This window comes from Pezoporus flaviventris, unplaced genomic scaffold, assembly GCF_033815535.1.
Source record: "Pezoporus flaviventris isolate CSIRO_AGI_PZ_B2104156 unplaced genomic scaffold, CSIRO_AGI_Pfla_v1 ptg000023l, whole genome shotgun sequence".
NCBI lineage: Eukaryota > Metazoa > Chordata > Aves > Psittaciformes > Psittacidae > Pezoporus > Pezoporus flaviventris.
In genome coordinates, this window is record NW_026892571.1 from 4,155,006 (window position 1) to 4,169,114 (window position 14,109).

The 14,109-nt window shown below is 37.5% G+C and overlaps 1 protein-coding gene across 2 annotated transcripts in view; it reads left to right on the forward strand.

Annotated features, from left to right (window-relative positions):
* RANBP17 (RAN binding protein 17) overlaps positions 1-14,109 on the forward strand; it is a 153,074-nt gene that overhangs the window by 90,882 nt on the left and 48,083 nt on the right. Inside the window, exons 16-19 of one of the 2 annotated variants that reach the window (XM_061456415.1) lie at positions 1,811-1,881; positions 1,967-2,075; positions 6,756-6,859; positions 13,018-13,106. In XM_061456415.1, coding sequence (XP_061312399.1) covers positions 1,811-1,881; positions 1,967-2,075; positions 6,756-6,859; positions 13,018-13,106 — 373 coding nt within the window. The remainder of the gene's footprint in view (positions 1-1,810; positions 1,882-1,966; positions 2,076-6,755; positions 6,860-13,017; positions 13,107-14,109) is intronic. The other variant, XM_061456414.1, reaches the window with a different exon arrangement.

Genomic DNA, 14,109 nt, shown 5'->3' on the forward strand with positions numbered 1-14,109 from the left:
AGCAAGCACTCAAAACCAAGTAGTAACAATAATAAGTGTTACGGGTGTTTGTGCAGGAGTGTAGGCACTACTGTGCAGTCTAAAGTTCATAATAACTCATGATAATCGTACTGTTTATTCCTTAAAGAACTTCATCAGTGTCATGGATCAGCAGTGTTTGATAAATCAGTGAGACCTGATGTACAAGCCTGTAAGTCAGTTCTTTCATTTGATGCCTTCAGTACTTACGGGTGTTTCTGTGGTTTGAATTTTCCTATGGCATTCCTGAAAAATGTGTCAGTATACTTGGATGGCAAAAAGCCTTTTATATCCCCATTGCAGAACTGAGATGGTGAAACTTTAACTGTCTTGTTGAAAGCCGTGCAGGAATTTTATGTCAAATGAAGGGGAAGCAGGAGTTGAAAACTCCAGGCCAGTGCTCCGGCCATTCTCTTGCTTCTGTTTTGCTAAATAACATCTGGTTACCTCTGTACAAATCTCACACAGATATCAGCGTGGATCTCTTTGGAATACACAGTGAATTTCCTGTTACTCCCACCCCAAATGCTTGCATTATCTGAGGCAGGGAATTGGTGTGTGCTCTTGCTATTAGAGATGTTCATAGTGCACACAGCTAGGAAAAGAGTCCAGTTGTGAACAAGTCTTAACTGCTTGAACTTTACAGGCTTCTATAACATAGTTTTTGCAAACTCAACTTTTGATTTAGTACTGTTTCTCATGCTTTTAAAAGAAGTATTTTTAAGAAACATATTGCATTTCATCAGGTGTAACCACCTAGTAAATCAGGTAGAATATGTGGTCTGCAGATACATGCAGTCCAGGAGACACATTGCTTCTGTGTCATTTAGTGTGCATCTCCCTGGGAGCCATTCTGTACAAGCAGGTGTAAACAGACTTGAGCTTATCCCATGGGACCAGGGCCAGGAGCTCCAGCCCAGGGGTCATGCATGCTAATGCAATGCATAGACCAGACCAGGAGAACTTCCCAAAGCAGAGCATGGAGCCGGGACCGATGCCACGCTTCTGGGCTGGCACAGCCTTAAACTCAGCCGGTTTGTGGAGTGGGACACTTCAGTTCATGCTTGGCAGTAGTCAGTTAGATTAGCTTTGTATTTTGTAACACTGGATTCCTGTAGATGTATTCCTAGATAGCTCCGAAGGTCCCAGCTGTACTACCTTGTGTTGGACCTTGCTCTGGCTATGAGATCTTGTATGTTCTTAAGAGGTTCCCATTCAGTTCTTGCACATCTGAAAATACTTTGGTTAAGTGTTCAACATCACTTAGTATGTGTGAGATGTATTTTCAGCTCTTATAACTGAAACAAATTAAATGTGATTTTGATGGGGCAGGAAGATCACCTCTGTAATTTTGGGGCCATTACTTCAGTGCTGCTTATGGCTGCAGCCAGTCCCATTGCCAAGGGCTAGTCATCTCCAATGCAGGCAGTTGCAAAACCACTGGGGTTTTTTACATCTGAAGAGACAGGTCTATCTGGGGAAAAAACAGCACATTTATTAACAGAAACTCTCTGTTTAATTACAAAAGTCATTTAGTTCATTCGTCTCTTTTGTGACTAGAATCTATGCCATGAAAAGTAATTGCTTTAATTAATAATAGATTATGGTCTTTAATGTTCTAAAGAATATCTCTATGATGTATATTTCTGGATGAAATTCAGATATGGGGTTTTTTTAATGTATATTTGTTATTGTTTCAGTAAGGATTTTTTTTCCTCACTAAAAATTCCTGGCAGTTTGTACAACCTGGTAACATAATCATAATGCTGCAAAGCTGATTCTTCCTTAACACCTCCTACTTACAGTCTCCTGAAAAAGCTTGTGAAAATAGAGGCTGTGAAATTCATGCTTCAGAATCACACAGTAAGTTTTCGTACTATGTTAAAAAGCGTTGGGTGTAGTAAATCTTGTAGCACACTTAACTTTTCATATGCTTACATTTCAACAGAGTAAGCACTTCCCTTTCTTGGGTATCAGTGATAATTCCAGCCTCAGTGACCTCAGGTGCCGGACAGTGTTCTACACTACTCTCACTCGTCTTCTCATGGTAGAGTTAGGTAAGATCCTTCTCCCATGTCCTGAGACACCTTCCTGTCTTGTGTCGTACCATGAATTTTTAAGGTTATTAAACCAATCAGACAGCAGCTGAATTGTACAGTAAATATGTTGGTGTTTGAAGCACTGCTGAGCAGCTTTTCGGATTTATGTCATTAAGCATGAACATCGTATTTGTTGCCTTCTTTTGAAGAAATAAGATATTTTTTTTGCACAGAAGTACTTTTTTTATTAACTACAAGGATTTACAGTACTAAGTGCCTGTTTCACATTTCCAGGGGGACATAGCAATTATGCCAGAACTTTCTTGCTTCTAGTAGAGCGTTGTTTGGGGTTTTTTATTCATAAAATCCTAGAATGGTTTGGGTTGGAAGAGACCTTAAAGATCATCCAGTTCCAGTCCCCTTCCACAGGCCCAGGCACCTTCAATTAGAGCAGGTTGCTCGAAGCCCCATCCAGCTTGGCAAGTCTCTCTGCAAAGACTTAACTAGGCAATGTGTGCAGAGATGATCAACACAGTCACATAAGGCAGCAGTAGTTGTTCCTCCCCTTGCTGATAATGGGTGCTTGCACTGTCTAGTGCTGAAAACAGTTAACTTTGAGGCAAGACCAGGCCATGTTTATCAGTGTTTTCTTAAAGAATGGCAGCTGTGAGCTGGACCTGCATTTACCTGCAGTTTAACTGCACGGGCTCAGTGTTCTGTAATGTAAGCAATAGGTACATTTGCTGATATAAAATGGCTTACACATGCAGTTTCTGTAACTTTTTCTACAGGGTGGAAATAAAAAAAAAAAGGATTTGGTAAAAACAAGATTACAGGTGTTAAAAATTACACCCCAAAGCAGAGGTCATGTAAGTATATGTCAGCCAAAATGCAGGCGTGTGACTTATGACTGGCTGCAAGCTGACAGAGGTCACTGTGATTCGTCTGGATTAACAGCTCCAAGATCTGAAATCATGAGGAGTATCTGGGAAAAGCGTACATCAGTCTTGTGGCTGTTGTCCTTTGGGTTCCTACTGAAATAAATTTGGTGTTGAACTCATAAGCACAACTAGAGACGCAATGAACTCTAAGTTGTGTCTTATGATCCAGATTTTAAAGTGAGGTGTACACAAACTGTCCTTCCTGTGTTTGTGTAAGCAATAAGCCAACCTTGGAAATCAAAAGACATTTTCAGACTGTGAAATCTGGCAATTTTAGATAAAAAAAGCATTGTACGAGATATCTTCTCTGGGATTTTTTTGGATGGTTGAGGTTTTTTTCCGAATTAAGAGCTTTATACAAAATCCTTTTATGTGAATGATACACAACTTACATTGAAACAAAATCAAGGTGACTTTTTATTGGTGAAGGTTGTTTTAAGTAATTTTTTGATGTAGAAATATTTTTGGAGATTAGTTGAATTCAGGGTATTTACATTTTAAACAGTGTGCTGTTGGGGGGATTGTCAAGATTAATTTGTAGTAGGAAAGAACAAAGATATGTTACTTGGTATTTGTGTCAGAATGCACTTTCTGTTGATTTACTTTAAGTTCATGTGAATGTAATTAGACTTTAAATTCCTTATGTGGCCCAGGTTGTGCTTTTAATTTTTTGGCATTTAGAATTGCATCATTTTGTCCAGCATTCTTAGTCCAAGATTTGTAAACTCAATATGCTTTTGTTGAAATATGTAGTGACCAAAATTAATACAATACCACCGGTAAGCATATGTTTAAATAAAGGTTTTTCCTTGGATTAATAAATTTTAAGCACTTTTTCTTCTCAGTATCAGAAGAAGTAGATCTAAGCTGTAGAAATACCTTCAGGACGTATTCAGCATGATTTGTCAGTGTCCTGTACTTACAGGTATGTGCAATCATGCTCAGTGCCAAATCTCTCCCAAGTGAAGCAGGTTAGAAATACTATTACTGTAAGCCTCGTGCAGATTTACTATGTATAACTTAGAAGTGAGGCATCTTTTTTCTTTCAAAGGACATAATAAGGATGTGTATGCATAGTTTCAATTGTAGAAAATGAGGAGTTTACCATGGTAGATTTTTTTTTAGGGTAGCTTCTTCTTTTCCTCATTAATAATGTGCTGTTCATGGATGTGAATGCAGCTTGTACCGGAATGCAAAGGAAATGCATAGGTAGTAATTTGTGTTGCTTTTCTAAAACTTAAAAAATATTTTATTAATAGAGCAATACTATATCGAGTCTTAATTGTGTCTTTCTTCACTTTCTTCACCTACACAGAAATAGCACATCAGATTTTACTTTATCCATATCCAGAAGTAGCTGGTTTGTCATTCAAGTGTTGGTCTCAATCAACATTGGGCCAGTCTGGTCCAGCTACCATCTGGTAGTTCTTTGGTCTTCTCAACTTTTTAACACATGTTTGAGATTCTGCCTTCAGGAATTCATCAATTTGAGGGTGTGTACATAGCATCTTTGTGGAGACAGTCGTCTAACAATATGCAGCACTCGAGATGAGATGAAGTAATACTTCATCTCATTATCTTGTGGTAATTCAGGTTTTTCCTTCTCTGTCAATGGCAACTGAGCCCTGCTGCTTCACAGAGCAGTATCCAGATGACTTCTGTTAGTCTGTATGCTGCCAAGGGGCAGTGCCAACATGGGACTCTTTCTGAATGATTGGTCTTTATTTATTAATTATTTTAGCATTGTTTTTTCCTCCGAGGAAGATCTGACAAGCAGTTGAAAGGAGAAAAGCATCAGGGTATGTGATGTCTGTAGAAACAGTTTAGCTTCTAGAAAGGTAAGAGGAGGCTGATGCTGGTTGAGCAAAGAGATTGGGAGCACAGAAAACTAATACCATATTGGAGCTGCCTGAGGAGCTGGAGCTGGTAAAAGAAGAGGGAAACAAAAAGCCGGATGAATAGTCTGGGGTTACTGTGAGTATTCAGAAGAGAAGACAAAAGTCCAGAAATGATAAATAAAAAGACTGACTCTGGTTGAAGGGAGCAGAGAGGAGGTGGCAGAGGAGACAGGCAAAGATGGACAGGGTTGGATTTTCCCGAAGTCACCAGATCCCGTTGCTGCCAGCATTACCTTTGAAACCTAGCACAAACCGTCTCATCCTCTTCAGTCCTGCTGCAGGTGCAGGAGGCAGGTCACAAGTTTGGTCGGTTACTTTGCTAGGTTAAGAAAGTATTTGAGCGTATGTTGCGGTTTGAGGGCTTTGTAACTGACTGACCAACACAGCAGTGGGAAGTGATTGAAAACTATTTCCTTTTGCTTTCTAAAATATATCTGGCAAACTGGCCACAAAAGCCCTATATTAAAAGGAAGTAGTTCAGGCCACAAAGCCAAGCATTCAGAGCTGAGGAAATGCCAGAATTGGGATTGCTTTGTAACTTTCCTCTCCTTGTAGTATTTACATTGTTAGGAGGCAGTTTTAATTGCAGGATCACAGTTATTTCTCTCAGAGGATGTTTGCCTCTTTCAGTTCAGATGTGACATCTCAGCTTAATGAGAAGCTGCTGAGTATTTTGATTTTTAGAGGTCTTTTTCTGTCATTTTTTGCCGTTTGGATTTATGTGTTAGTCCATGTTTTGCTTCCTGTTGTGGCTGGTTTTACTTCCTGGCCTTCTTTCTTCTTGGCCTTTTGTGTTGTTCTTACTGTTGTACTGCGGTGAGTGATTTGCTCTTTACAGTATCCCTAGAAGTAAGAGGTTGGAATTAGGTCCATTTTGCAGATGGCTGTATGAAGTGTAGAAGCTAAACTGTAAGGCTCACACTAACTTTGCACAGCCAATTTGACACACACGAGACTCCTAACTTCAGCTGCAACTTAGTTTGCCAGACTTTGCCTATGAAGAGGGAAGGGAGAGAAGCCCTATAGAAAAGAGCTCTTTAAAGAACATAAATTAAATTCCTACTCTGAATTACTCCCGAGGGGAATCTGCAGTGTGAGAGGCAAGCTACCCTCATTAAGGGCCTAAAGATAAGTGGCATGAGTACCAGTCCTTATGCAAATTGCCATTTCTAAAATGTTGTTGTTTATAAGTTACTTGTTCAGCATCACGACAAAACAAATAACAGCCCAGACTTCCAGTTAATCATTCAGCTGTCAAACCAAGACAATCTCTTTTTCCCTACCCACAGCATCTTGTTTCTTTTACTCTAAATTCACACCTTCTGAAACAAATGAGTCAATAGTGTCACACAAATAACCCCAGCACAGTTCAGATTTATTTCCACAGCAGCTTCGTTCTGTGTACTGAGGTAGGAGTTAGAAAAAATAGCATACGATCATAAAAGATGATGATTTAAACATCATACTCCAAAATACACATGCGAAAGGGTCTGGTTTATTATTGCAGTTTAACATTTTCTAACTGTTAAGTCGTGACTTTATGTGACTGTTCTTCTAGGGCACAGAACAAATGCTGTCAGATTAACAGAGGGAACAGAAATAGGAAAAGGAGAAAGATGTGAAATGCAGAGATGTGCCAGTCTCACATAAAGTTGTTTACAATCAACAATTTGTCTTCTTTGTTTATAGCTCAGTAAAAATGTGTCAGACCTCAGGTTTTTGTTCCTGTAGGTCATATGAAAGTTCCCATGATGTCAGTGAGATTTTGCTATAAAAGCCTAAGAGGCTGACCCTTCCGAAGAACAGTGTGACTATGATGTGATGCTTCTGCTGTTTTGTTTTGGTTTCTTTTCCTGCAGGTGAAGATGAGGATGAGTTTGAGAATTTCATGCTTCCTCTCACAGTTTCATTTGAAAATGTGGCTCAGCTATTCAACAGTAGTTTTGTACAAGAAGAAGCAAAGGTAGGTTTATTTCAATTACAGAGAAAGAAATTACTGATGGGAGAAACTAATAGTGGAACAAGCATTTAGCAACAAACTTGTCATCTCTTCTGTCTGTCCCTCCTGGCATGTATATACCTGTATACTTGTGTGTATATTTATACCTGTATACATATATACATATTTAGGAAAGTAGACAGTAAAGATACAAAAGGTACTGATTACTATCCTAAGCAAACTCTGTACAAAGATTTCATAAAGGCATTCGGATTTTTCGGTGCTTTGTGGATCAAGGGCCCCTGTTTGACCCTATTTATAATTGAAGGAGCAAATCTGTCTTCAGTGATAGCTTATCTGGTTCATATGTAATATTCCCTTTTGCCATGTAAATATCCTGTTTGTGTATATTCATATATTTATTTGGGGGTATGAGGAGACATGTTGCAACACGATTGATAAACACTGCTGCTTTGAAGTATTTTTTCAAACAAGAATTTATTATATAAATCAAGACTTTATTAAATGGCTGGGCATATATGTATAAATAGGAACTGGTCTTGAAGTATTGCACCCTTAAACTGAACAAAGTGATTAGGATAACTGATAGCTAAATAAGGTTTTTATGTGCCTGTGGGAGCCATATTAGGATTGATTTGACAAGTCAGTTCAGCTGTGGCAACAGTCATAATATCTAACACAACATTATGTTTTATTAGTAAAATCCTTAAGTGTAGCAAGCTGGTTGTGTCAAAACAACAGTATATTTTAGGGAAGAAAAAGACTTGCTAGGTAGAAGCTGCATCATCAGGAATGGTAGTATATTGGAGCACTATTGCATTAGAGATCCCCTTCTACTGTCATGGAATAAATAGTTAACAGTGTGCACTGGAGTGCTCACTTCAGCTATACAGGGTCATTTTGAAGAAACCCTAAGAGTTTTTAATTCACTGTTTTGAACTATGATGAAAACTTAAGTGCTACATCAGCATATTTACCCACTTTTTTGTAAGAAAATAGATAGATATGGTAGAAATATTTAGTAACTGATTTGCCTGCAGTACATGGCTGACATGACCAGAAGATGCTCAGCTCACAGTAATCGTTTGAATTAAGCGAATATTTTTTAAATAGTAGTTAAGGTTATTTCAACAATTAATTCTACTTTCCTCATTTGTTGTTGCTGTATGTATTTAATTTGAATAACTTTTCATTTATGAAGTAGGCACAGTTCATCTGTGTTGGATTCATCTCTTATATTCTGAAGTTAAAGCCCTAAAAACTAGGACAAAGAGGTCACTCTAGAGAATCACCCTTTCTGTAGGAAAGTGGCTTTATCTCACGTGAGGATTCAGTTTATTAAAATATTTGTCCTGTCTCCTTTGCTTGAAACTATCTTGGTAGAAAAATTTTAATGGAGTGCCAGTGATATATTCCTAAACTAGCAAGTTCCTAACGACCCTGGAAAGTGACTGCTTGATTACACTTTAACGGTATTTGCAAATAAAATCACAAGTAATTAAGGGGAAATCTCCAGGCTTTTGAGCAAGTTTGATGCATGATAACTGCCTGATTCAGCTTCATCTAGAGTAATGCTGTGTAGACAAGAGCTACTGAGATCAATAGCAACATAATGATAGTGGCAGAATTAAGTGAGTAACCTGAGAACTGTGTCTTCAAAATGCATGCAGCTGCCACAAGCCAGGGCCACACAGTGCACTCCGTGCTTCCGTCCTAAATGTTCATCAAAAGACGCCCTGCAGGAAAATGGAGTTAGATGCTCTTTATTGCTGATCGTGTCTCTTGCCACATTTATCAGGGAAATTGGATTAGCAGTTGGCAGCTGCAGGTAGACAAGGTTCTGCAGTGATTAAATATGCAGCTTGGCTGCATTTGTTGTGACAGACCTTTAGTAAATTCTACTGTAAGCACCATCTGTCTAATTTGTATAAAGAAAACTTGGTGCTTTAAGCTACTGATAAAGAACTAAATCTGTTGCTTTATCATAAACAAAACTTTTGCTCTAAATTCTCTTAAACGTAATTTATTAGGTTAAAGCTATTTTTTCTATCATAATGAATAAATAATACATGCAAAAGCGCTTTCAGGTACTTCATTTTGCAAGTACTGAAAACAAAAACAGTTCGGTTCCTCAATAAAATGCTTAGTATTCTGATCCACAGGGAGATGACACTGTTAAAATATCACTATGAAAATGGTCCAGGACTGCCAAATTCATTTAATTTGTGGTTTTTACTAGGACTTTCTAACTGGCTAGGGTTTGGGTTTTTAGTTTTTTAGTATTTTGAACTACACCATTGAAAAACAGCTGCAACAAGGGAGCTCTTTCTTTTAGAAATACATTTGTAATCATTACATCTGCATACAAAACATATGTTTAGGTTGTTTTTTCCAGGGAGAGCAAATATAACTGAAGATGGCTTAAGTAGTTATGTGCCCCTTTTTTTCTTTTCTGATACTTCCTTCTTCACGTTTTTATATTAATAGGAAAAATGTCCAGTATTAAAACAGTGCCTGATTTTCTCCTCAGGATTTCCAGGTTTCTCCTGCCAATCCAGTTAAGTAATATATCCACTGGGTAGCTGGAATCTCAGTAGTACTTTGTTTATAATTGTGACATCATCAGGTTTGCTAGAAATGCATGGAAAAAAAAGATGTGTGGAAAAAGCAGTTAAGTAGCACCATGCTATCTTTAGCTGGTTTGTAGAAACTCCATGCTGTTAAATTATTTAAAATCCTTGATTTTCAGCTTGCACACATTAAAAGTTTTCACACTAAGTGCCAAATGTTGCAAACAGCACTTTAACAGAATGATTTTGCTTTGATCCCTGTAGCAGTTCCTGAATAATTTATCACAGGTTATTGCCTTAATTCTGGAGAGGGATAGAGCAATAAAGGCAGATGAAAACACTCCAGTTGAAACACCTTGGGGCCTGCTCATTCCTCTGACACGGCTCTTTTGTTGGAACTATTTAGAGGTTATTAAGATGTGTCTCCAGAATTAAGAGTATGCTGTAAGGATGAAGACAGCCATCTTAATTCTAAAGACAAAGCGCAATGACCCTTCACCTTTTTTTTCCTTTGTTGTTATTATATAGTAGAATTATGAGGGTAATATTATAGCTGCACCCAGTAGTGCCACTATAGTTAAGGGTCTGTCAGACTTTCCATTACAAGCCCCGTTTTGGGGGTGGGCGGCGTGAGTAGACTCGTCTGTTTTAAATTGCATTAGTCACACACTTGGCACGTGTTGGCAAGTCAGAGGGGGTTTTCTGTGAATATTGAAATCTCCAGCTCCTTTTAAAAAAATCCATTGAAAAAAATCTTTTTTCAGGAGTTTGAAACAAAATGAATGGATTTCTTTTTAAAATGGCTGTGTTTTAATTAATCTTAAGTAAAGCTGTCCCTGGCATGTAGGGAAGGATATTTCAAATCCAACATCTGAACACAATTGTTTCATTAGCGAGAAAAGCTATATCTAAACCCCACATCACTGACAAGCTCCTCTTGCTATGTTTCGTGTATTTACTGCTCTTCACTTTTCATCTTGCTCGTCTTGCCGTTGCTGGTGTTGTTATTAACTGTCACTTTGCCCCAGAAATGGCTGGTGGTCAGTTGTGAGTGAAGCAGTAGCTTCATGTATTCTTCAGATTACTCTGTTAAGTTTGCAAGACACTTCAAATCCCACAGGACAACAGACAAAAACTAGATGTACAAGTGTTTAATGTTGTTTGTCAGTAATAAATTCTATGCACATGCTGTATGAAAATTTATAATGGACTAGAACTTGGCTATCTTGGGATAATAGGGTTAGGACAGGGGTGTTCTACTAAATGTGACTTAAGCAAGCATGGAATCTAGGGTGATTTTTTTGCTCCTATTAGAGTGTAAATGTATTTTTACTAGTGACTTAAATGGATGAGGATTTATCTCAAGATTCTACAGGCTGTTAGGATGGTGCCAATTGTAGGCAGTGTTATTTGATAAAAGTTGAGTTCTAATGGGGAATACCTAAACCACTGAGTTTGCTGGTATTTTACAGGATGAGACTGTTACTGTGCCTTGTAGAGTGAGGTCATTTATTAAGAATAGTGTAGTTAATGGTATGGGCTTTTTCATAACAATACCTGAATTTAAAGACTAGAAACCCAGGGAATTAAGTTTATGTAGTAGTTGTTCTCATTTCTTTAGAATTCACGGTCGAATGGTGTCTGAAATTGCCTGGTGTATTGCATATTTTGTGTGGTTTCCCACACAAATCATGGTGTTTAAAGAAAGTTGCACATCTACTTTTATTAACAGCTTTTAAAATCTCACAACCAAACTGTTTCTTAAATATATCTGCAAACAAATGTTTTCTTACAGCCAGCTGTTTTTATAAAGACAGGAAAAGCATGTTAGAGCAATATGGGTTTGTCTGGTTGTCTTTTTCTAATCCATGTTCTGGAGACCACAGTAGATGGTGAGCTCTTCAGCCCCAAGCACATCTTCAAACAAAGGCAAGTTCATGTCTTGCCAGGGGCTGCTGCTCCCCTCTTTCCCAGCTCCAGCCTTCTCTTTGTGTAGGCTTGCTTGTCTCTTTGTTTTTTTGGCTAGAATGGGCAAAGGACCCACAATCAATCTGGAAGATTTCCACTTCCTCGTACGTATCGGTGCATCTCTGTATGCCTTCAGAAGGAACTAAAAAGCGTTGCTGCCATGTTCTTCTTCTAATTCTTTACATTTTGGCCACCATGTCTGCTAAAGAGTTACTTTCTGTGTGGACAAAACAGCACACGAAGTATGAAAATGCAGATGAATATAAAGTTGGAATTTTATATTGCATCTTCTCAGTATTGAACACTTCCTCTCTAGCGATTTCAGAGTCCCATTAAAGTTAATGAGAGTAGAGACCTCTGAGCATCTTGCAAGTTCAGGCCATTTCGGTGCACAACAGAAAGGAAATGCAAATATTAAAATACTCTGAGCACCCTCACCAGTGTTTTGTAGAGAACTCAATTTATCCTTGGATAAATCTATGTGTGCGCCATCCATGTCAGTTGGATTGATGGGTCTGTATCTGAAAAGTAGAAATCAGTCCTTGTGTAAGATTACATTTAGCAGTTTAACAAGGCATCAGCCATAATTTGCTCTGTATGGATCAATTAAAATTAATCTATGATTCTTATCTTCTGTATTTTTCAACACTACAAATACTCGTGTTAACACCAAAAGGTACGTTGTTGAAAACTCTGGTTTTAAAGAGCTCCTTACTGGGGTGTTTTCCCATATTTCTGTGATTATATTTTGACCAGACTGCAGTACTGTAGTCTTTTATTATGGAAAAAAAAAGTAAAAACCCCACCTGCATCCGTGGATAAAATGTATTAAAACCACTTTGTTGTCAAAAAAGCATGTTCATGTCTAAGTAAATTGAAAAGTATGCGTGTATTGTTAAAATATTTTTCATTCTCTGGTGTTTCTTAGTGATGTCTATTAATTATCCTGAAAACATCCCTATGGCTTATTATCTGTGCACAAAATGTTGTCTGCATCTGAACTGGAATGATTCTGAAGCCACACTTCATTCACTATAGGGAAAAAAAATGCATCTCAGAACTAGTATTAATACAGATGGAGATCTGCTGTGTTGTCTGTGAACAAAAAAGTCAGGTTTTGAGGAAATCTAACTTGGAAAATTACTTAAAAAAAAAACACACAACCAAAGGATATGTTAAAATAACAGTACAGTGAGCATCTCAGTGCAACCTTAGTTGTAGCTTGAAATGAGTGTCAGTCTTACACCTCACTCAAAATATTACAAGATTAAATTAACATTTTATTGTTATTATTACTTTAAATATATTGATACCGGAAGCACTTTTAAACTTTGATACATGGTATTCATATATTATGTTTTAATTTGCATTATTCATTAGGAAAGCATATGGAATAATCAAAAGCTTTTCTTAAGGGTTTTGTTAGTGTTATCCCTATAAAACTTGTGGAAATCTTGCTTGATAAAAGAATCTTTGTGGTTTTGATTAAAACAAAAAGGTTTTGAGCGAGACATTTAAACTAATGAATCACAATCAGATATGTGGTCATTATTGGCTGATTATTACTCCATCTGCTCTGTGCTAACGTGAAAATCAATTACTGTGTCTCTTTCCCACTGACAGCGTATGTTGATCGGGCTGGCAAGGGATCTTCGAGGGATTGCCTTTGCACTAAACACAAAGACCAGCTACACCATGCTGTTTGACTGGATGTATCCTTATTACACTATGACAATACCAGCTCTGTGCACAGAGGGATACCAGGCCCCTTGCATTAGTTTAATAGTATGGCACAGTGGGGAAGAGGAAACAAAGCTAAATGAACTAATGTGTAATCAGCTAAAATTACAGCACAATGGCAACCATGCAGTTAACTGGGAAGGACCACAGAGAGGTCACTTTTTTGTTGTGTCACACTACTAATCTACAAAACATATCCAAGCACTTTTTCTCCCTTCGTAAATCCCTGATGTTTTCATTAAAAAAAAAAAAAGCTCTGTCTAACTCCGAACACAATGTACCAGCATTTGCTTTAACATCAAAAGTGCTTAAAAAAATACTACACAAGTGCTATCTGGGGAGATTCCTCTCTCCGGTATGAATCATGTCTTTAATTTAGTCAGTTACTTTCTATTTATGTCAACTCTATTAATACCACAACACCTGCAGTCTTCTTGATCCAGAAGAAAATGGACATGTGAAAACAAAATCAAAACCTTTAGTCTGTAGTTTTCTCCAATAAGGAATGATAATGGAATTCTTTAAATTTTTGCTTTAAATATTGTATATACATTTTTATGCCAACAAATACAATAATACTCATGGGAATTTCCTAATACTATAGAGAAATATATTTTGTATTTTTATAAATGCAGTAGCTGTAATTCTCTCTTCAGGCTCTAATTCTCTCTTTAGTAACAAACTGCTGAAGTACATAGTGAAGTAACTAGAAAATAACTCGCTTTATAATTTAGATCTCACAAAGCTATTGAAGGTAATTATGTATTTGTTTATTTTATGGACATAAAAAATGCCATTCAAGTACAATTGCATGCTTGACCTTGACTAGAAATCAAGCTTTTAAAACCATTTTTATTTGAAGTAAACAATGAAACCCTGCTGTTCACTAATAATCTTCCAGGTTAAGAAAAAGGAATGCATCAACATAGAAATGCAACTAGGAATTTAGCCTTTAAGGACTGAAAGGCTTATGCC